General features: G+C 38.2%; 1 protein-coding gene across 3 annotated transcripts; it reads right to left on the bottom strand.

The window, feature by feature from the left end:
• Positions 1-24091, bottom strand: ncapd2 (non-SMC condensin I complex, subunit D2). 3 transcript variants are annotated; one of them, XM_007550114.2, is made up of 32 exons: positions 23875-24091; positions 23395-23514; positions 22902-22977; positions 22765-22823; positions 22502-22677; positions 21856-22001; positions 21630-21757; positions 21397-21520; positions 21161-21308; positions 19383-19580; positions 19044-19178; positions 18861-18948; positions 17801-17999; positions 17571-17689; positions 14480-14680; positions 14188-14362; positions 13645-13729; positions 13347-13483; positions 12150-12282; positions 11594-11669; positions 11283-11498; positions 11011-11171; positions 8718-8832; positions 8506-8629; positions 4984-5139; positions 3087-3264; positions 2869-2963; positions 2423-2503; positions 1670-1853; positions 1418-1580; positions 1204-1323; positions 1-258 (listed from the first exon to the last, which is right to left on the bottom strand). In XM_007550114.2, exons 2-32 carry the CDS (start codon positions 23510-23512, stop codon positions 176-178), a joined length of 4197 nt encoding a protein of 1398 aa, XP_007550176.1. In that variant the 5' UTR covers positions 23513-23514; positions 23875-24091; the 3' UTR covers positions 1-175. The 3 variants fall into 3 exon arrangements, with proteins under 3 accessions (XP_007550176.1, XP_007550177.1, XP_016525976.1); XM_007550115.2 differs by having other exon boundaries at positions 8718-8829; positions 23875-24088; XM_016670490.1 differs by having other exon boundaries at positions 23395-24041.
• Positions 24092-24097: the final 6 nt, after the last annotated feature.

The raw sequence follows: 24097 nt of genomic DNA, 5'->3' as shown, positions 1-24097 counted from the left end.
TTAAAACAAGTCCCAGGTTTATTAAGAAGGATTTCTAATCTCATTAGATGCACCATCAGACTACAAAAGCTTTACGATAGTAAAGCGGATAAAACAAATATACAAGGAGCTAAAATTAAATTGTTGATTATAAAATATTAAGAAGGCAGTAAAAAAAAGCAAAACAGAAAGGAAATCAGTTTCTGAGGCGAGTTCGGCGTGACGTGCGGGAGATGGGTGTCGTCACTTTGGGGGTCTCGCTCTCTGCCATGACAGCATCTGAAGGGAGAGAAAAGCTTAGCGAGACATTTCTGCAGAGTATTTCATCTTGGGTGGGAATTTATTTTTCTAATTGATTTTTTAGATGTTTTTATGAAATCATGTCAAGTTGATTAACTATATAAATAGAAATAAAAAGTGAGATGGTTGCAGACAAATTCAGCCCGTAAAAAAAAAAAAAAACTCCCACAGAGGAAAATTTGAAAGTCACAAAGCAAGAATTCAAATATAATCATTTAACATAATGATGTGAACCGTAAGCTAATCACAAACTTTGCAAGAAATCATTCCCAAATTAAAAAGTATTGAATAGATCAAGTTTCTGAAAATGTTTATGCCCACATTAAAGGTTCTAAGGGAATTTGTAGTAGATTTTACGCTACCATTATTAGCATTTTTACAGGCATTACTTATTATACATGTATCAGATTTTACCGTCAAGGTCTGCTCTGCCTGTGGATCTTGGACTACTTCTTAGCTAATGATAAAAAAGAAGAATCCTGTCTGCTCATAAACCTTCAACACAGTGGTGTTTGATGCATTTGGTCCAGTAACTCTGAACTCAGTTGTTCTGACCTGAAGGAACTTCTTTTGATCAAAATTTATTCGTAGCACCAATTATAAAAATACAGTAAACAAAAGAACTTTGTTGGGTAATTAAATGAGCACAAAAGCTTCGTTAATGAGGTGCCAAAAGAAGTCAAAATTATTGAATTAGTTTATTCAATAAACAAACAAAAAAGGTTTTCTGGCATCTAATTTGGACAAAATTCTTTAACATTTATGATGTTTAATGGTCAATATAATAAAACTAGTAAGTTAAATCATTAAATGAAAAAAAAAATCACTCATGTGAAGGTAAAACATAAAAAAATAGGAAAAAAAAAGTCAATTTAATACACAAACTGAAAATATTCGAAAATAAATAAACCCTGGCAGTCTCACCATCCTCATCCTCCTCTTCGTCGCTGCTGAAGCTGATCACTGGTTTCTTAGCCTTGCGTGATTTTTGAGGAGTTACAAAACTGTCATCACCGTGGCTGGAGACCGACGACTTTGTTTGACCTGTAGGAGGAAAAATATTTCCTTAGTCACAGTCAGTTTTATACATATTTCATTAGTTTAGGAAACTAAAACAGTAGAAGCTGTGAATTCAGACCTCTCCTTTTCTGACGGCCTCTGGTGGGCAGCAGTGTGCGACTGCTGGTCGTCTCCGAAGTTCCTTCTTCCCCTTGGTTCTCTTCCATCTCAGGACTTTCTACGTTCTCCAAGCCCCGGGTGTGAACCGCTGTCAGCCGCTTCTCAAAGTCATCTATCTGGGCCTGATTGAGATATTTATGATTACTACAAGAATAAAAATAAATCTTATTAAATAAAGCACACGTGTAGCTTAAATGAGCGATTCGAACACCTTAAATTGAGGTTTGGCTCCACGACGAAGCTTGGCTGTGATGGTGAGCAGAGGCTGGTAGACGCCGGATTCGGTTAGCTTGTCGCTGTAACATTCCCAGCATTCCTGCAACCTCTTAAAGCCACGCTCACACATGGAGAGCAGGGACAGGGACATGGCCAAGTCACACCACTGGCGCTCGGTTCTGCAGAAACAAGAGCATGAAATGAGAGGATGAAGGATTAGAAAATAAACCTGATTAGCAACATAATGCACAGTAATTCTAGACTCTGAACAAAAAAAAAAAAAAACCTCATTTCTGATAAACATGTCATTGCTCTGACATTTGGACCTAATCTCATTTCCAGGAACCTTTTACGTCCAAATTCAGTTTTCCATTATATAATATAAAATGTCCTTCCTTTGAGCTCTGCGTATGGATAAAGAATGACTCAGAGGCTGAAGCCCGGCCAGCCCAGTCATTGCATCTACTCTCAAACTACACATGAGGCCGTTTCCATGACAAAAGCACTGAATAGGAAGATGTCAGCGTACATGACTGGTGAAGCGAACTGTGAACTTGATTTAATTGTTAAACTCTCTTTCTCAGAGTAAAAAACACCCACTAATTATCCACACATCCACCCCCACATCTCACACAATGAAATGCTGTAGGACAGCTTCAGAAATTAGGAGTGAAACTATTCGGAAGAAAAAAAAACATGAACTCACGCAAAGAGGCGGCAGCAGGAAAACGAGGCAGGTTGTACTCACTTTGCAGTCCGGAAGCGCTGACACAGTTTCTCCACCAAAGATTCAGTTTGCCTCTCTTTAGTGATGTAGGAGAAGAGCTGTCTGTGAAAACACCCAAAACTTTCCTTTAGCACTTTCAAAGATTCAAATGCTTCTGGTCCAAACTAGGGATGAAACGATTAACGGTGATTAATTGATGACTGAAATCAACTAATTTAGTAATCAATTGTTAGCTGGAGTATACAGACTCAAAAAAGGCAACTTGGTTTAAAAAAAAACAAAAAAAAAGCAGTAATTGAGACAAAACTGCACAGAAAAATGTATACATTCTGCATTTAAGATAAAATGCAGAATGTATACAACCAAGCAGATCTAAATGTCTGCTTGGTTATTTCTACAAGAATCAAGGGGTGTGAATATTTTTACAAGGCACGGAAGTGAACAAAAAGAGTTTCTGTGCCTCTCACTTCATGATGGTGTTGAAGTCCTCGGAGCTCATTCCTCTCTCTGGATCTGAAAGGCGACTGATGATGTCTGGCAGCAGGTTGTAGATGGCGTTGTCCTGATGGACGACAGTTAAAAACCTTTCAAAGCCGCCAGCTTCCACTACAGCTTCTCTCTCTGTGTGTCTGTGTCTGTGTGTCTGTGTCTGTGTAGGTGTGCGTGTGTGTGTGTGTGTGTGTACCTTAGTGGCCAGCTCATTGAAAAAGTTTAGAGCCAGGCTGGTGATGTGCGGCTCTGGGTCAATTAGCAACACAGCGACCTCACTGACTTGGCCTTTGACCTTTAGCACATCCTTAAGGACCAACTGAGTAAGAACCGTCACAGCCGTCTGCCTCACAGATGGGACCTCATCACTCAACCTAAACATGACAAAGAGAGGGGAGAAAAAAAAAAGAAGAACTTAACGATCCGAGAGTCAGTTCTTTACATTTTTGATAATAAAAAAAGCAATAAGCAACAGAAGCCAATTTAAAAATCAATGTTCAAGACGACAGGCGATGTTCACAGTTGCTCCCACAAACAGCCCAGTTTTGGCACAACCACAAACAATTTACATACCACATAACATCGCTGCTGGTCTTTTTTGGTAACAAGAACTCTTTATGCAAGAGCTTCACATCATCTCTGAATTACAACTAGACTCTGCAACTGTTATATTTCTTGAACATTTAAATTGAAGTTTTTAGAAATAATTATTTTATTTTCAAAAATATTTAGGGCAAGTGTATAAAAGTTCACAAAAGCATCTTTGTAAAAATGCAATGAGAAACCTAGAATTAGATGACAAATGGTCATTTTCAGCTTAATAGAACTGCACTACCAGGTAAGATACAGGAAGTAAACGTGAAAGGAAAGTCACTTCTTATCAGCTTTTCTTCAAATAAAAAGTCATCCAAAACCTGGACACAGTGACGCCTTATTGGCTGGCTGCTTACAATGGGACTGGACAGGTTGCGGCGGGGCAATCAGAACCTAATTTAGCTTTACCCTCTCCCAAAAAACCAAAGAACAAAAGCAACTCATTTCCCATTTCTCATTGGCACCAAAGAGCAGGACTCCTGGCAGAGGATCACACACTTGCCCATGCCACTTCCACATGCCAATGCAGAAGCTTACAACAGCAGTGAACAGGGTAATTAATTCTTAATGCGCTTATCAGGAGGCGCCAGGGCAGCAGCCTTGAGAACACTGGAGGTGTTGGTGTGTGGGAGACAATTAGGAAAACTAGGAAATGCTTATCGTGTAGGAAACACTGAGGGCAGCGAAGAATTAGAAAAGAAAATGTTCTACATGTCAAAACACCCCAGTGTGAACGTTACCTCCTATTATAATTAAAACGGCACTTCATCAAACAGAACAACTTCAGCCTCTCAGTTGGCTGAAATGTTTAAGTGCTTTTTAAATGCAAAGGCACAAACCTTTGCAGAACGCGTGACTTTGCCCAAATATTACCGCCGTCTCCCCGCTCAGCGTAATTACAACCTGCTGGTCAGAGTGGTGATTAGCCCGTTTGTCGTCTTACGGCGGCCCTTCCTGATGTGGTCTGAGGCTCCGCCCAGGTGGTAATGATCCCCCTTCTTAATCTTTGAAGGAATATTAGCCAGTTGTCATGGCAACCTCCAGGGTCCGAATATAAAGCCCACTATCAAGAGTTTTTGACAGCATATAGATCATCTAAAAGTTTATTTCCCACTACCTGTGGAAACCCCCCGCCCCCGAAATAAATAGAGAGTAAACTTTTCCCATCATGTGGCTCAGTGGAGCATTCTGACAGCGGCAACACTCCAGTGGTTGAGAGGAACGTCACACCGAAAAGCGGTGATGGGATTCGGATGAAGAAGGCAGGAGTGTACAAGGATGTGTGTCAGTGGGTGTTTGCGAGGAGGAAAAGAAGAAACTTCACTCGCAGAACACCCACTCACATGACCCATCGAGTGGAAGCATTTTCCTTACGATCTTTCATGAAACTTTTTAAAAGATAATGATGGTACGGATCAGCTGAATTATTTATGCATGGTGGACAACAACAAGCATTTGCCCTTTTTTATTAGTGACTGATGCAGCTAACCGGGACCTACCTTGCATACAGATTCTGGGTCCAGGGCTCCAAAATATTTGGAAAACGCACTGTGAGGTCTCCCAACGCTATGATGGAATTGGCCCTGACGACCGGGAGAGTGGAGCGCTCCAGCACCGTGAAGATGAGGCGGATGTTGTCTTCACACACCGATGGGCTGAAAAGAGGACAAAATAAAAGCGTTAATATGAATACATTATTTAAAGAAGTTGGATTATGTCAGTACGTTTTTCAAGTGAAAAAGGGAAACTAATCCAGAGACGTTAGCTGCAGTGATATTTGAAAGGCTTATTTCGGTTACTTTATATATATATATATATATATATATATATATATATATATATATGAGTTTGACTTTTTGAACTGAATTACTGACAGACCTAAGTAACTTTTTAGTGCTAATCCTAATTCACTTTGATAATGAAATAAATGTTTAAATTTTTCTGTGCTCTCAGCAGCTCCTGCTTTGCTGCCAACTGAAATAATAAATTTAAAAATTAAGTTCACTGCCCTCTGGAGAGCTCTGCTAACATAATATAAGCAACAAATGGTTGGATTCTCACAGTTTAATACTCTGACCAAGACATTCAAATTATTGAGATATCCATGGTGAAATTGTAGAAAAGGAAAAAAGGGAAGTATTTTACATTAAACCACCAGTTAAACACCTTGTTCCAAAAGGACACCGGCGAGAGAAGCCTCTGCTTAATTAAACAAATCAGTTCAGAAGAGAAGTCCTGTGGTTGTGGAAAGCATGTTTCTTTATTTCAGAAATGTCATGTTATTTATATCAATTAAAGAGCAACAAGGGGTGTTGGAGAAATGTCTGTCATTGGGGTTAAGATCTGTCCAATTTTCCTAAAACACAGAATGACGGTAATCAGCCATCATTTGAGGAAAAGTGCCAGGAGAAAAAAAAAAAAAGCCCCTTCAAAAATTTTGATTAGAGATTTAAAAGGTTAGTGTAATCAAGCTAAAAGAAAACTGTAGAATGCTGCAATAATCAGAGCGAATACAAGCATGGCCACATAATCAGGCTCTTCACAGGGTTTGGGCCAATATGAAACTTTCACGTAGGGGTGGGAATATCAACATGTGCAGGATTAGAACGATTTGAAGATCCAATCTGCTCAAGCAGAGACTGTGGGAATGCCTAGAAGGCCATTTTAGGATAAATAGCTTCTGGTTTTAACAGTTCCCTTGGTAATAGTTCCTATCACCACTAGAACCATGTTCAGTCACAGCAACATTAATAAATGCAAAGTTTGAATCGCTACAGACCGTAAGCAAGAGCAGTTGATAATATATCACCAAAACAGCAAAAACTGTTAAATATAAATGTACTTTTTCTTTAGAGAGGCTTCCTTTCACTGCTAAAAAGTCGGTTTTATCTCGACTACATTCAGAATGAAATTACAAGGAATCCTCCCCTTCAGCTACTTCCCTAATGGCTGTGGTAATTAAACATTTTGCAGCCAATTTCCAGTCTTCAGAACGATTCAATTTAACTTATTACGAGTTTGTCAGATTCATTGGACTATCAGGATTGTATCATGGGGTCTGATTACACTCTGCACCACAGACACAAAACAACAGAAGGGAAAAAGCCTCCATCTTACAGCATCAATACAGCAAAGCTCAATGTGTAAAATACTCTACATTTCAAATAGCTTCATTCAAAGCTAATGAACTTATCCTTTCAGCTTGTAAAGAAACATCCAAACAATGGATGCATTGTGTATTTTAAATAAACTTTTTCTTTCTCTGATGTATAATGTAATACAGAAGAGATTCTGGGTGTATTTGAGAGGGTTATGACATTCTTAAAAAATAAGAAAAACTTTACTTCTACTAAAAATAGTGCAAACATTTATGTCAAAGTAAAGATGAGAACCAATGAATTTCTTCACAGCAGCAATTCCATTCTATTTTCATTGTTTTACAAATTTATGTGCCAAGTGGTATACCACTGCTGTTCATAATTGTTTTAAATAACACTTCCACGTTAGGCAAAACAGTTTGAGACTCAGTTTGCCTCTTGTCTTAAGAATACCAACATATTAAATAACGGCTCGACACAAGTTGGAAAAAATGGTGCAAACTGATGAAAAAAATAAAAAATTCCTTAGAAATGGTGACTAGCTCAATTTTCCCCTTATTTAGTGATGCTTTTATGATGGAAAATTGCAAAGTTCAAAGAATTTTTAAAAACCTCCCGTCGTTCCACCTGATAGTTGACAAATCATTTCCACACCCTGGAGTCATCCCAGCCGCTTAATGTCAATGGGAAAGTCTAAAAAGTTTCACAATTTTACCAAAGAGAGAAAAAAAGATTTATGAGCTTAACTATACTCTCTTAAGGTTTTAAAGAAAATATAATAGGGGTGACAAATGACAAATGACAAAACTGGCAACAACAATATCTACAAACTTGGTTTGATAACCTGGAGTGCAAATATTACAGTTTTGCAACAATTTTAAAGAAAACAAGAACATAATCTATTAATTCGATAATAGAAAGTCTATATTTATTTCTAATGCTACAGATAGACACAGTTTGTCATAAGTCTTGATAAATTTAGTAGTAGCTCTCAATTGTTTATTTCACAAAACCTTCTTGCCAATATGTGAACTATGTAGATTTGAACAAGGTGATATGAATTGGTTAATTCATCAAGCTGTAATGAATACTGCTCATAGCTTCCCCACTGTAGCCTGAAACAGTTTTACCTGAAGAGTGACGGGTGGGGCTCTCCAGTTTCCTCACCAGGACACGTTGTGTTTTCCACAAAATATTATAAAACAGCTTAAATTGTCTTTATTTTAGAGGAGAAAACTTTTTAAACTTCTTTTTGCTACCAGGTGACAAGCAGTTCACAGCAACAATTGAAGGAGGGGCACCAACGTGATGAGTTGTCATCCTGCCCGTTAAAATTGAGAAAGCTGGTCTCATTTTGTAAAAAAATAAATAAAATAGTATGACAAAATATTTGTGGTTTTTAAGCCTTAGTTCTTTGAAATATTTGTATATCTTGGAACTGATGGCAAACTTAAAATGTTAAGTTTTAAGAACCACACTCTGAAATGTCCTCCAACTTTAATAACAAATAAATAAATAAATAACAAATAAATGTCTCTCTCAAACACATATCTGGCATGCAAGATGCAGCAATGGAGAAAAATGGAAAACACAAACAGTTCAGTTTCATAAAGAATATATTTGTAATGAATAAGCAAAACAGTGTGGAAACTTGTTTTCACACTGCAGTTTTATTTTTTCCAATATACTGTTCAGACCTGGTAAACACAAAAATTAAACTCCATACTTTGCATGCTTAGCAACCTGCATTGTGGACTTACACCAAGACGTCTGAGCTAAACAGATGGGCGGCCAAAATGGCCATAGATAAACTAAACTCAAAGTTTTCTAGATCAGACAGATGGAATAAAAGGTGCCCTACTGTCCAAGGTCAAGAAAATGGTGTGGTGGGTGTGTGAATGTTTATTCAGCAGTGTTATGTACCTTATCATCATGTACTGAGACAGTGCCAAACAGGCAGCAGTGGTGAGCTGAGGGTGGGAATAGCGTCCTGGAGAACTGCAGACTTTCACCAGCAGAGGAAGAAACGCACTCAGCAGGTTGTCCTCTAAACAGATTGAGAGATAATAAATGAAGTCGATTTAAACGCAGCTTGAAATGATGCAGGAAGAAAACTGGCAAGAGCTTTTATTTACCAGCCAGTAATTCTGTTTCACAGATTTTTCTGATGAGCTCTGCTTCGGTGTCTTCAGCAGTAGCGCCAATCAACCCGAGCTCCTCTTCCATGGCACTTTCATTGGCCAGCTGCTGCTTTCAGAAAAAATAAATAAATAAAAATAAAGTCAACACCAAATCAGCTCCATAAAAACTCAAAAATGGCTCTAAATCCTATTTTAGATTTAAATAAGCTGAAACCTCAATTCACTTTCTGTTGAGTCATACAGATATTTACCTGAAGAAAAAGTAGCTCATCTGGTTGTTTGCCCCTTATTTAGACTAAATTTGACTCAAATACAGGAATCTAAAAGCTTTTAGTTTATGTTCTTTCATTCAGTCTGTCTTTTCATTTTTAAACAATTATAGTAAACAGACCTAGAGATAAAACATTTATTTTTCAAAACTGTTAATATTCTAAGTCGTACTGTTAAGTGCTAAAATTGAACTTTTCTAAACGTATAGAGCATAGAAGTGCAACACACTTAAACTCTCCTCCATTCATTGCTGAACGGTGCAATTGTTTTGCGTCTACCCACTGCTACGGGTGTGGGCTCAGCGCCTCAAGCATGTCCATCATTGTTCAGTTTCTTCACGACTTGCGCAAAGGTTAAATGCATATACCAACTCCATTTGTTAAAAAAATAGCATGCCCACTATGCAGAATTAAACATTAAACACCATCTCTCTTCCACTATGAAGCTTAGTCTTGCATTTTCATGAGACAGTAAAGAAGTAACCGAGATGAGCTTATAAATTACAGAACAAACTCCCACGCTAATTAAGGGAACATCTATCCTCCTTTCTTCTGACGGACTGAACAATTAAGGGCCGTCACTCATCCGTCTGTGTCACTAAAATGAATCTCATCATCAAGCCACCCAATAGAGACCCACCGATTGGAAAATGTCTCATCTCACAGCTGTTTGGATGAGGTTCAGCTTCAACTTTTAAATGGGATTAAATCATCCATAGAAGCACTTTAAGTGATCTTTTCCAAATAAAACAGATTATTATGTATAAAAACCTGGTTGGAGTTCATTAATGTTTCGTCTGATATGGATTTTTATCTAATTACCAATCAGGTTATTATGACCAACACAGTTCAACAAACGATACACATAATGATAATATAAAAACATCCCAGTTAATATTAAGTCATTCCTGTAGTCATTCATTTTAGGCGTGTTGCTAGGACTTTAACAGCAATAAAGTATTTCTATCAGGACATTATAAAGCAGCTTTTGTTGCGAGTGAAAAGCCATTAATCCTGTGAATTGGTGTACGCGTGTTTTGAGGTGTTGTGACTGTGATTAAGGTTTCCACATCATTGCCTTGATGGTGCTGAAGCCAACACTTGGCTTTTGTTTATTGATTTCTCCTTTGTCGTTAACAATTACTCATAGCGTAAAAATCATTCACTCAGTTTAAGATATTTTAATTTTGTGGATTATAGACTTACCAACTGTAGTATCGAGTAGAGCAGAGACATGAAATTGTTCAATGCATATTTTATATTTAACAATTGCATTATTCTCACAATGTAGTTTCAATTTGTCAAAACGGTTGTTTTTTTGTTGTTGTTTTTTTTAAATTGCCATAAACCAAATATAAAATTTCCAGAAGAGACGTACAACATTTTTTTACACTTTCTAAACAAATAGTATATTAATCTAAAAAAATACAATTTGGAGTACTTTTTCAGAGTGAAAATATATTGTAATACAATAATGAAAATAAAGTTCACACTATTGGCTCCATCTCTTCTGAATCAGTTAAAAAGTGATTCAGACAGCACTAAGTACTGTCTGCTAGGCCACTTCTATTGATATTATTGAACTTTAATAAAATTTTATTTACTCGTCACGGTAACATCGTTAAATGTAGCTTTATCATCTTAGGAGTTTGTATGACTTCAGAGGTTTTGTAGAGTTGTTCTACTCTGTGGACATGCTGCAAATCTATTTCATAATAGAGAAAATAGAACTACCATTAAAACCATTAAAAGCAGGAAATATTAGAAGAACTGTGGGATTTTAAGTTTCTTTTTAGTAAATTAATTTAAAGAAGTTGCACTATAGGAAAGTAAAAAAAATGTTTCAATTATATAACTTGTCTGATGGTCTAATTAGATATTACATAAGACTGACATGCATTAACCCTTACAAAATGGCAGAAAGTAGTTTGAACACATCCATAATTAGTGGGTTTGGCACCCATTTCCCAAGAACTCTGTATTGTCTTGTGTGGAACACCTGCACAGCCTCTCATTACCTTAGCTTTACTACCTGGGCCTTTCTCCTTCTCCTCCCTCTCCTCCGTCTCTCCTCTCCTCCTCCGCAGCTCAGCGCTCACACTGCGCTCAAGATGAGACACCTGCCAAAATGCAACGCATCCGCAGAGCGCCAGCAGCTGGGCCAGACACACACAGTTCACTGCAGGGGAAAAAACATGTGGCCATGTGTGATTAAGGGTGCGCTGACAAACGGGAGGAATAAGTCTTGTAGCACTTTGTAGACACCAACATGGTAGACAACACGACTAACCTTGCTCTTCTTGGTCACTGGAGTCTTGAGATGCATCATGGATTTGGCCAACATCTTTGTTGACTTCGCCGCCTTCAGCAATCTGATCAAGTAAGAGTCGAGCGCTTCTCTGGAGCAGCCGGGAGCACAGCTGGTCTGGGGACTCAGCCAGGAAGTAGATGAGACGGACGGCCTGTTCCATAAAGCTCTGCCAGTAAGGGTCTTCCATCACCACACCTTGGGCACAAACAGTGGCGGCAGAAACATTAGAGGGAGAAACCGTGTCTGGTGGAAAGAATAGAGGAAAAAAAATTCAAGGGCGCATTGTTTACCGTCAGCAACAGCCTGTGTAAGGCAGGTGAACAGCTGGTGGTCCTGGGGGAGTCTGAATGGAGCTCCTTTTGATTGCTATTGGGTTGACAACAAACCAGAACAGCACAGACTTAAACGTTCAGACGTAATTAGTCAAAGTCTGGGCTTTAAGGTATTCTTACCATTACTTTTTATTTACAATGCTTTGTAAAACTATTCACACAACTAACTTTTCCACATATTGTCATAGAAAAGCAACAAACTGCCTTTTTTTTTTTTTTAGAGGTTTTGTGTGATCGACCAAAACAAAGTGGTTCATAGTCATGAAGTGGGAGAAAACTTTTTTTTTAATAACGTTTTTACAAACAAAACTCTGCCAAGTGTGCCTGTATGTATTCAAAATAAAACCAATTCCAAGTTGCTTCCTAAGTCACAGAATCAAGAGTCCACTTTTATGTAATTTAATCCCAGCATAATCACTGTTGTGTCAAGGCTTTGAAAAAAAAATAAATAAAAAGACACCAGTTGAGTGTTACATTTTTTATCTTCGACAAAATGTCGTTTATGTAAACTTACCCTGACATGATCAGTGATACTGCAAATGGTGATCACTGTATCTCTTGCAAGAAGAAAGTCTTCAGTCACTTTTTCTCCCAGAGCCACAGAACAAAGAGTGTCCAAGTTACTGAGCACCACTTCTCTCTCCGCCCTGTTGTAGTTGCAAATGGAGATACTTGTTGAAAACTAGGACTAGCGTACACATTTCAGAATACCAAATTATCTCGTCTTCATGCAAAGTCGGGTAATAACACTGCCCCACATGACCTTAGCTGCTCTCTGCTGGTTGTACCAGTTCTAGGCTGAGCCCAGATATAACATGTAGGAGGACGGGTCAGGAGAAGCACACAAGGTTTAACAGGTTATAAATGCTGCTGATGCTGGATGAGGAGAAGAGGCAGCGTGGGTGGACTGCAGATACTCTTTACTCTCTCACTCTTCCCCAAAGCAACCATATTCTTGGAGGTAGACGGAACGGGGAGAACATATTTTACATATATAAAGATATATGTATATAAAAATAAAAAACAAGATAAAAAGGCCCTGGCAAGAAGCCTAGTTTTATGGTCGTGACTTCAATTACAATGAAGCGGAGCAGAGGCTGGGCTTGTATTCTGACTAATGAGGATTTGCAGAATGTCAAGTAGCTGAGGCAGGACTGAAATGTAAAGAGAAGAGCTGTTATTCAGGCAGGAATAGCACCGATTTTCAATGTATTTTTATCGCAAACCTGCTCAAATCATAATGGCTAAATTTTCTCCCCATCAATCAGACTGCGCTAAACATCAGGGCAATAAATCCGAGTACACGTGAACTAATTGTTGGGCGTTGAAACAGATAAAATGTCATCAAAAGAAACAATTGACATTTGAGTTAAAGTGCATCTGAAATGTAAACCTCAATTATTCCTCTGACATACTGATCCTGAAAAGCACAGATATGATTCTAGGTAAAGACGTATACTTATTTGTAGGAAAACTAACATAAAATAAGGAGGAGTCAGTAAGCAGAAACCTTGTGATTTGGTTGATATTCAACCTTTACTGCATGTTATATGAGTAGCTACCATACTAACTTTGTGGTACTCTAAACAGATGTTATTTAAATTAAATCTGTTATTTTAACTGATTTTTAGCACTACCACAAGAAAACTGCACTTTTTCCACCCAAAATATTTGTTGTATTAAAAGGCAATAAAAGTGTTGAGTAATTTACCGTGCTGCCATGCCCAGCAGTAACACTGCAGCTCGTTTGTGTAAGACAGAGGCTTCTCGTTTACCCGTAAATCTCTCCCATAAAACCTGGATTACGGTGGATTGGAGATTGCTGCCACTGCCGAAGAACTCCTGCACCTACAGAGACATTTACAGTTGTAGCTCCCTGTATGTTTAGGGACCAAAAATATTTCTGCAAATTCTCCCAAATTAATATTTTGTCACATTTAGACATTGTTCATGATCTTGGAACTACAGCACTGCTAATTAATCCAATGATTCACATAATAATTACTCACAATTTCCTCAAGACACTGGATAGTACCCAGAGATGCATCCACCATGAGCTCAGAGAGACTGTCGACAAGAGTCTGTGCTTTCACCCTGTTAAAAAGACCAGACGGCTGGTTTTTCATTTAAAAAGAAAAACACAAAACACTGAAGGCTTTTGTTGCAAGGCAGAATAATATCTAACAGTCAACCAGACAAAACAATTTCATTCTGCTCTAATCCTCCAAAACTATCCAAGCAAACAGGCGATTATATGCAAAAAGACTAAATCGTATAGCAAACCACCACAGATGTGTGTTCTAACAGGGGTTTATAATATCCACAAAAACAGCTAGAGGTATAGTAAAGTTTAAGTGTTGAATCATTTCTAATCTTTAAAAGAGATCTTGATGAACATTTCCATAGGAAGCCTAAAGCTTGTTTTAGGTTTTCTTTGAATTTTGCTTTCATAGTCATTTCCATCCTGGATTAAAATTAAAAATTATAGTCTGCCATGTAAATATATTATAAACCTCGCCACATGACTATATTTAAAGTGGTTAAGCACAGACCTGACTGTGTCTCCTTGCGGGTTCAGGTACAGGCGTCTGTAGGCTTGAACGACAGCATCTTTAATGGCAGCATCCGTTGACCACACCAGAGGCAACATCTTCCTCACGCCACTGACAGAGTTGGCAACACTGAATTCGTGCACAGTCACACAAAACTGCACTGCTTCTTGGACAACTTTAAGCAGAAGAAAACAATAAATAAACATGGAATTATGAACTTCATGTAAACAGAATCTACTCAAGAATTTGGGAAAGTAAAATGAAAGATCCCGCGGTGAAAGTGGACATCTACCTGAAGTTGTTTTCAAATACAGCATGTTGTTGATGACGGATATTGCTTGTTCCACTTGTAAGGAAAATGTCTCCATGTTTCTCAGGTACTGCACCAACATCTCCTGCTTCTTCAGGTCCCCCTCATCTCCCTCCTTCTCTCCCTCTTTTTGTGGGGTTGGTGGCAAATTCTGACTGGCATCTGAAGCATCTTCATCAGAGCCTGGGCAAACAAGAGAGGTAAATCACCCAGTCAGTGGGGACTCCATGTTTTTTTCCTGCAGGTGCAATGGGGGAGCTTGCAGATTTCTGAAGGATGCTGTGAACTTATTATAGGTCTCCAACACATTCAACATACCCTACAGTTACCAACAATGTGTCTAATAAATACAGTATGTGGCTTTATGGTGATACCAGTCATTACAAACAGTTATAAAAAAATAAATAAATAAAAAAAAAAAAGGTCAACACCCACACTTGGCATGGTAGTAACAGAAGAGACCTTTTTACACCTATGCGTCAGATTCTTCACAACAGGAAAAGGTGGTTGGTTTTTGTGGTAGAAGGGGAAAAAAATCTGTTTTCATTTAGGGACCTGGAGATTATCAATCAGGTCAGTGGTTTAACAGTCATTGCTGCTATTCAGGTAGTTTACCCCCATGCCCCAAAAAGGCAAAGAAAACTGTTTACAGTTCATCGATTACTTACATCAAAGTCTACTTATTGAGGTCCAAAAATAATACTTTATGATGCTGCATATTTAAGAACTCCTGAGTGTTGTAAATGATACATTTGTGCCCTTATTTGCTTTGCAGCATATTGCTAACCTGGTGTGACTCTAGTTCTTCTCGCCGACTACAGTGATGCAACATGAGCAGAATGGATTTTATAACTTTTTCTGAAACTTCTCTGTTGAGCCTCAAACAGACATGGTGGATATTTTTGCAGAATTGTTTTTTGTGCCTGTATAATCACCAAGCAGTACAAGCTCTGCCACCCACTTTCTTACAGGATGTGAAATGATGTCAAAGGTTCATCACTTTTACCCATAGTATTTCCTTTGTTATTGATTCACAGCCTTATTCACAATAGACTTCTTTTAGGGTACTATTTTTGCATTTAGATTACATTTAATCACAATCATGTTTTTAATAAAATATTTCACCACATAGAAAAGGAGAAAAAAAAATTAAACTTTTATTTTCTTGGGAGTGCCATGTCTGAGTCAGGGGGAGTTATTGCATCCTCCACCGCTGCTCACGAGCCACCAAGGCACTCATTGCTCTCAATTTATAATCTGCTGCTTGAACTGAGCATTTTCTAAAGCTTCAGCCTAATAATTAAGTAACCTTTTATCTTTTCATGTGTGAAAAGCAGTTATACACGCTACATTTAGAACAAAAGAAAAAAAAATGAGAATAAAAGGAGGTAGAAACTTGCAGGACAATTTCACAGAGCTGCTATTATAAAACTCCAGAAAATTACAACCCAGGTCAACTAGTAAATGGTTTGGTGGGCTGTGGTTTTGTTTAAGTGCAGATATGTTCAGATTTCAGTGAAGGGATGTTTGAGAGCAGAGTGAACACTTTTGAGTCTTAGTTGTGTTGTTTTTTTGTAACATTAGATGCAGCCATGTCAATACCATAATGCTTTCCCATCGTAACATATCAGTGCAATAAAATTAGTAGAGAAACTCACTTTCTAGTCAAAGTTCTTATTCTTATGGCAGACAGGTGCATACGTGGAAAATAAATGTCTTTGTAATTGAGCTGTCAGACCATCAACAAACATTTCTGACGTTGCATTTGAGTCAACATGAAAAATTTTTACCGTTTAATTAAATTACTTGTTTATAATCTGAGATGACATTGACTGGTGGTGCAGGCAGCGTGAAGTGAAGCATAGCTTAGACGAAGGCATGCGACAAATTACACTGTCATGTAGGCTAAAAAAAACAAAATATGTAGAAAAGAAAAAAAAAAAAACTGGCCTGGGAAATGAGAAAGTGCAGCAAAATGTTTATCTGGAATTTGAGAGAACGCTTAATTTTTGGGCCAATAAGTATGCACTGAACTCATTATAGAGTTTAAATACTCGTACTACAAATTGAGTTAAGGTGAGGCTTTCAGACAGAAGAACATTTCACTAAAGCTCAAACATGTTTGATGGCTAAATCATGTCGAGGGACTGTACCTGTGGTGTTGATGCAGTGCACAAAATAATAATTAATAAAGAATGAATTCAAATCATTTCCAGATATTTCATTTGAACCCCAAAATCAACAAGTCTGATCAGAACAGAAATTAAACACATGAAGTAAACAAGGTGTTCCAGAGGAACAACGACCCAAACACACAAAACTGGCTAAGGAACTGAAGGCCAACATTAAGCAGGACATTTAACCAAAAATATTGACTGGTGTATGCATATATTTGAGGTTTTATGGGTTTTTTTTACCATGTAGATAAAAAAAAAAAAGTTTACAACTCGAATTCATGGACCCAATTTCTGTTAAAAAACAGAAGGTGCTCCTGGTTCAAGAAGGCTGTTTGGCAGATGGACACTTAATACATTCTTTAGCATGAGAGTTTCAATGACAAAATAATGTCTCCTTAAATAGAAAATTCTATGTACAACTTAAAGTATTTTTCTTTTAGTAGCTTATTTTGGTTGCAAAAATTGACTCAACTTTTCACTCAACAGCAGGCTCAGGCGCTGGCCTTCATTAAGCTTGGCTAAATACAGCAAGGGTTTCCAAAATCAAAAATCTTTGGCCCAAAACATCAGGAAACACCTTCATTTATTAAGAGAAACGTCCGAGTGCGATTTCAGACATTTAGTAATTTCTTCCTTTCTACTTTGTTGAAAGGAAGAAATTAATGTTTAACAATACATTAAACATTCATGTTTAATGTATTGTTGAAACGTAGGTCGCCACTGCCTTAGAAGATGTTAACCAATTTGAATAATAAACTGAACTTGACTACAGTGTTTGATAACCAAGATCGAATTCAAAAGACTTTGAATCTGTCTTACAATATATATAATATTTGTTCTCTTGTGCATTTTGCAAACCATTTTACTACTTTTATTAAAATAAAAAGAGCATTTACCTTTGAAAATCAAGCCCAGCGTGTCCATTAAACTCTCAGGGGTGACAGTGGACAGAGAGGCAAACATCTCTGATTCTGGGAACCAACTGTGAGCTTTTACACAAAGCTTCACAGCATTCCTGCAGAGAGAGGAGCACAGACATTTTACCTGACTAATTCTAGGCTGTGTGACAGACCAGATCCATGAGCAGCATCACTACCCATCAACCTCAACTGGTTATTAGCATCACCTGTATTTGTTGACACGGAGGTACTGAGCTATCTTCACTGCAGTTGCTCTGTCGTCATCTTCTGGTTTTTCGTCCTCCGCCTCCCCGCCTTCCTCGTTCTCTTCCTCTGCTTCACTTGTGGGCTCCAGGGTTGTCCTGACAGTAACAAGGAGCTCAGGCTCCATGGCAGCCCACAGCTCAGACGCCTTGATCACTGCGACTGCAGCAAGGAAAAGGAATATATACATACATTTATTATATTTCACTAGCAGCTAGTTGTAAAAGCGCCAAAGAAACATTTGAAACCAATGTATTGAAAGATTAAAACAGTAACAGAACAGATAACTGTGTTTTTCTCAAATTAATTATGTGAACTTATTTCTGAAGTTGAGAAAAATTAAAACATTTCTACTCAGACAGCAGCACTGAGCGACAATTAATTTAGGATTTTATCTTGAAATTTAATTTGGAGGAAAAGGCTATTAGAACTGCTGATGTGTCATGATTCAAGCTAAAAACTATTACCGTCTTAGCTCATTTGCATGAATATTTTCACTAATTACATTTCAAACTATTAAAAAAATGCCAGACATAAATAAGTGTGGGGGAAAAAAAAACTTATAAGATTCAAAGTTAGACCTCTGGGATTTCTTTTAATCAGTACATATTCATGTGGTGGGTTTATGGAAATTTGAATCAGCCCTCAGATTGTTAAAAGTAACAGCTCATGGATCACTGAACGGCGGCAAGACCAAAGTGGGCTTCTTGCATCAGACACTCACACCCACACACACAATGTAAGCTCTATTCCTGAGATTACTCCACTGTGACTCTAAAGGAATAATTTGGATTGAGCCAAGTCTCTGTCGGCAGGCCCTTACAGCAGAGCAGAAACCCTCCTCTGCACTACCAAGATTACCTGCCATTCAAATGCAACAAGAAGCCAACACTCATTCAGTGAGCTCACATTCGCCTTGGTTTCATCACTGGGCAAAAAAAATAAATAAAAAATACATGTATGATGAAAGAAATCTAACAGAAGCAGAGAAATCTGAAGGACTATCACAGAAGCTGTGATTACCAGGTGCTTTTCCCTCCAGCTTCTCTTTCATTTCTCTGAGTTTTGCTGTTTCTGTTTCCAAAGGTTTCTTCAGATCTGCACTGCTCAGCTGAAAGACGAGAACAAAGCTTTGTGTTGTAAAACTTGAAATATTACCGTTTAATATTAATATTACAGTTTAAAATCACACCAGTTTGGATTTACCTTGCAGCTATAGGGATTGTGTGCAATGAAAGCTGCCAACAGCTGGATGGCGCTCTTCACTGCATTTATTGATTTGTCCACCAGGCGCCCAACGGCGAACCCCATCACCTCACTGTACCTACACAGGGGCAGCGCCTGAACACACACAAAAAACTGTTTTTACCATCAGCTTATATTAGTTTGTCCTAAAGTTTCAGTGTTGTCCTGTAGAAAAATGTCAAACATTTCATATTTAAAACTCTGTCTGTTTCAGATAACCAAAGCAAAGCAAGGGGACAAAAGACTGAGCCTTGTGGAACACCGTTAGTTCAATCAAAGTATTCCATAGAAGCAACGTACCTTGCTGTTGACAATTCGTGTGAAAACTTGGAGCACACGTGCTCTGACATGGGAGTGTGTGTCATGGAGATGTTCCTGCAATATGTCAAAGAACCGGTCGCGGTCGGCTCTGCCAGACTCATCCAGCCCGTCGCCACATAGGACTCGCACAAGAATTTCCCCAAGCACCTCGCAAACAGCAACACGCATTGTGTGGCTCTAGAAAACAAATGCAAATTAAACTGTTTACCATATGAAGTACTTTTTTCCCCTCTACAAAGCGGAAAAAGTGAAGATACAAGATGAGTCTGCCCTCAGATTACCAAAGACGACAGTCACAGCTCAACGAACAGCAAAGAGAGCTGGGTGAACTTTTTGCCTTCTGCACACACACATGCACCACACACACAAACACACTGTCAGCATCAGCCAAAGCAATTACTCCGCAGTAACTGTAGAGGAATAATTCTGGCTGAGCTAAGTCTCTGTCGGCAGGCCCTTACAGCAGAGCAGAAATCCTCCTCTGCACTGCCAAGATTACCTGCCATTCAAGGCAACAAGAACCCAACTCTCGCTCAATGAGCTCATATTCGCCTTGGTCTCATCACTGGGCAGAACATGAATGAAACGAAAACAAACAAAAACTCTGCCAAGCTGCGCAAGGGAGGCAGGAGCTGCTGAAACAACAGAAGGTGTTAGAGATTGTCCCATATTTGTACTTGGAGCATAATAAAAACAAGCTATTGGGTGAAAACGTGGGTGCAAATGAGACTCCGTATGAGCTATAATGCAGTTTTTATCTGTATAATTTGTCATTAAGGAACAAGTATGGGCTGGTTATGTATATCTAGGTACACCATGATGTTTAAAGTCACTGCTCCAAATATTTTCAACATAATTTGAAGTTGTTTTAATGAGATGCCAGAGAAAGTTTCTTAGTAATCATAGTTTTCTCCAGCTGTATAGTTGTATCCAGCAAGAATTAATAATACCCTGCTGCTACACACTGCCAGTCAGCAGTCTGAAAGAAGGCAACAGCACTTATCTGTTGACCACAAGAAAGAAAAATTAGGCTTGGAAATATTTCTTGTCTCAGGTATTGGTATGTAGAAAATAAAGAAGTGCCTCCCACCACCTTCATTAAGATAATGCTGCTAAAGCTACAGTTGGCAAGAATAGTCATGAAGGTCACTACAGAATACAACCTGACTAACCAATTAGCAGCATGTTAAACTCCAATATATGACATTTTGCTTAAATATTTGTATCAATAAAATAAATACATTTGATAATATGAGTCAAGAGTTATGTTAATTTAGCAGAGCTGGAAATAAATTGTTGAAGTTTGGTTTTAAAGACAAGGAATTAAATCATAAATATGGTTTTTCATCGTGATGCAGTTTCCCCCAGTGTATTTTAAGCCTGGCGGGCCACCAGGCTTTCCTTGTGCCCCCAACAGGCCAAGCATTGCTTATTTATTTAAGTCTTTTTAAAATGTTTGCATTTTTTTAAGATTTTATAGTTGGTGTTCAGGTATTAATCTTCCAATCTTTCAATAACACATAATTATCAAGTGATATTTTAAAATGTCATGTCAACTTTAAACATTTTTTAATTCAAAAACACGATGGGCGGCTGGGTGAATGACTTCCATAGCGCCCAGCCACTGGGCTTAGCAAGTTTTCTGGGGAAAACCTTCATGATGTGAATATTGTAACGACATTTTGTTTTTACACAAGATTATTAAATTACAAGAGTCTCATAAAGACGTCAAAAAATGTATTGTTCAGAACACAAACCTCTCCTTCCAGGTGGGTGATGAGGACACTAATGTTGGGGATCATTAATTCTGGTACCAGGCCACTGAGTTCTGACAGAAAAGAGGCAAAAGCTTTGACACCAGAACCTTCCCTGGCAAGCTCTTCACTTGACTTCTGACCAATTTCCCTGAAGGAAAAAAAAATAGAGTTTTTCAAAAACAGATCTCAAATAAAACTGAAGTTTAAAAGCATCAGCAAAGGAAAAATGTACTGACCTTATCACTTCTCCAATAATTGCCCTGACTCCATACTCTGTGCTCCACACAGACACGGCTTGTGCAAATACTGAGGACAACTGCTCAAAGTGTTGCAGCATCTGGATGACCTTTACACTGGCACCTGAATGAATTCAGATAGCAACATTTAAAACAGAACAAATTTTAAACAGCAAAGATTGCCATGTTGTATGAACTACATTCACAAAATCCCAGGCAACTGGGAAACAAACCTAGAAGGTGGTTGTATTTGGTGATCAGTAAGCCAAGAAGGTGAATTATACAATCTCTTGTTGGTTTGTTCTTGACATGACTGATGGTTGGATTCTCCAATAACTTGTAGCAGCAACAAGTCACACAGCTGTGAAGAATTTAAGATGAAGTTTTAATTTTGTTCCTCTAAAGGCATGGGATAGGATCTGAGCCTGGCCCAGGGCTAAATTGACATTGATGTTTTACCTGATGAACTCCTCTTCCACCAGGGAGAGACTCCAGAGAGAACGGATGTCCAGCTGAAGGAGCTGGACAAGGGCATGCAGAACCCGCTCTCTCTCAGAATCCCACTGCAGCAGTCCTTCTCCACCACCTTTACCTTTTTTACTACCCTGTTACACACAAAGAAAGCAATGTCTTTCAACTCTAAATGTATTGGACTCTAATGATTCCAAATGGAACATAAGATAAAAAAAATAAAAAAAAATTAAATAACCATAAAAAAGATATCCTCAGATTACCAAAGATGACTGTTCATATCTGTCAAACCTGCTATAGACACTACAGCCTTTTGTCAGCTGATACATAAACATTCACACAGTGACAAGAAGTTACACAATGTTTGACATCTTCTACATATCCCACAAAATTTCTCATCATGGGCATAAGTTATAGAAGATGGAAGTTTGAATATAGGTGAGCCCTTACAGCAGTGTAATAAAACTCAATCACACTACCAAGACTACTCAGCAAACAGCTGACTAAGAACCACAGTTTCTAAGTGTGATCAGATCATAAATAATGCCAAGGTCTCATCACTGGATATGGTCACATGAAGAATACTTAAAAACAAAAGTCACCGACTGTATCATTTAGCCACTGATAGCTTTACCTTTCCAGGTGCTGTGACGATACTTTGTCTGTAGGAGACACTTTCAAGGCTCTCTGTGAGTTTACATAGCAGGAAGACACTCATTTTAACAGCATTTAGTTTTTCTTTGCGCTCTGCAGCTGAGAAGGTGGTGGAGGTCAGAGCCGTTGGCAGGGAAACAGCTAGATCACTGACCACTGAAAGAGAAAGAAACCAGTTAATGAAGCAAAGGGCTAAAAGGATGTCCATTTAAAAAAATATTTATACACATACAACAACCTAACCTTTAACAAGTAATTCCAAGGTATCTTCTTTTACCCCAAGCTCCAACGAATTAAAATGCCTAAAAATTAAAAGACAACAGCTTTGTACTACTATTATTAATGGTAATATTTACAAAAATTACATGGCAAGTACTTACTGAAGCACACTGTACCCTGTGTCAAAGTGTTCCAGTATACATGAAGGGCCTTGGCTTCGTAGTCCCATCTTGAATTCTGATGCAAACAAGTAAACATTTATTCACACCTGGTTTCAAAAATGAATGTAAAAACCTCAAAACATGAGTGGAAAAAAAAGGAGTGGAGAACAGAAAAATACTGTTGGGAATCTTCACTTTAAAAGCTGAGGTAAAACATATCTTAAGATTTGTATAAAAGATATTAAATGCATAAAATACACCAATATTTGGTTATAGAGAACAAAAACTTGGGGAAATGGATTACAAGTGACAAATATTCAAACAAGTTTATTTCTAAGTATTTTGTCAAACAGGAATAACAATACGTAGTGTGGTTCTGCTTTTTTACCTTTACTTTTTTAATATAGGTTGTCCATTTGTTTACAATCCGTAAGGAGCAAGAAATGGAAGAAACATCGTATTTCAATCATCACATCCAATGAAAAATACTTACTATTGAGATGGGATGGCAGTTGTTTTGCTGGCACCACATCTTGGACAACGTACTGATTAATACCTCCCGTTTTAACCAGGTCTCCCACACACACTGGCACAAAAAAGTCCCACGACATCTCTGCGTAACAAAGACAACTCTAAATTCATCAAAACTTCGACCAACTCAGAAACACAAGTAAGCGCTAACGTTACGGTCACTTCCGAATGTATTTAGCTCATTGTTAGCACCGGCAGAGGGGAGTACTAAATGCATGTGGGTACATGAAGTAGAAAATAAAACCAAGTTAAAAGTAGTCTTGTAAGCTGAGAAAAGACTAAGTTGTTGTGAGTGGTTCAAGCCACTAATGCTACTGAAGCTAACAAGATAATTAGCATAACCGTTAGCCTAAAACTCACTAGTGTTTACTTAAGTTTTAGGCGGACATTGTGTAAGAATGACCATGTTTACAACTTTAACAAGGTAAAAACACAACGTTACCTCTTTCCGTGGTAGCACGTTTAGATACTTAAAATCTCTTAGGGAAAATTGCCTGCTGCCTCCCTTCCCACCGTGCGTAAACGGTTTCTGTCTGGAGCTTTTTCAAATTTACAGCCACTGCGCGCCAAAACAACGAAACGATGACGCACATCGCGTCAGACCTCGTTTTAAATTCTGACCCAATACCACCACCTGGTGGTCAACTACGCACAGTACAGCACAT

Source organism: Poecilia formosa, unplaced genomic scaffold (assembly GCF_000485575.1).
Source record: "Poecilia formosa unplaced genomic scaffold, Poecilia_formosa-5.1.2 Scaffold34, whole genome shotgun sequence".
In the NCBI taxonomy this organism is placed as follows: Eukaryota; Metazoa; Chordata; class Actinopteri; order Cyprinodontiformes; family Poeciliidae; genus Poecilia; species Poecilia formosa.
The sequence above is the reverse complement of the archived record's forward strand: the minus strand, read 5'-3'. Positions and strand labels throughout refer to the sequence as shown.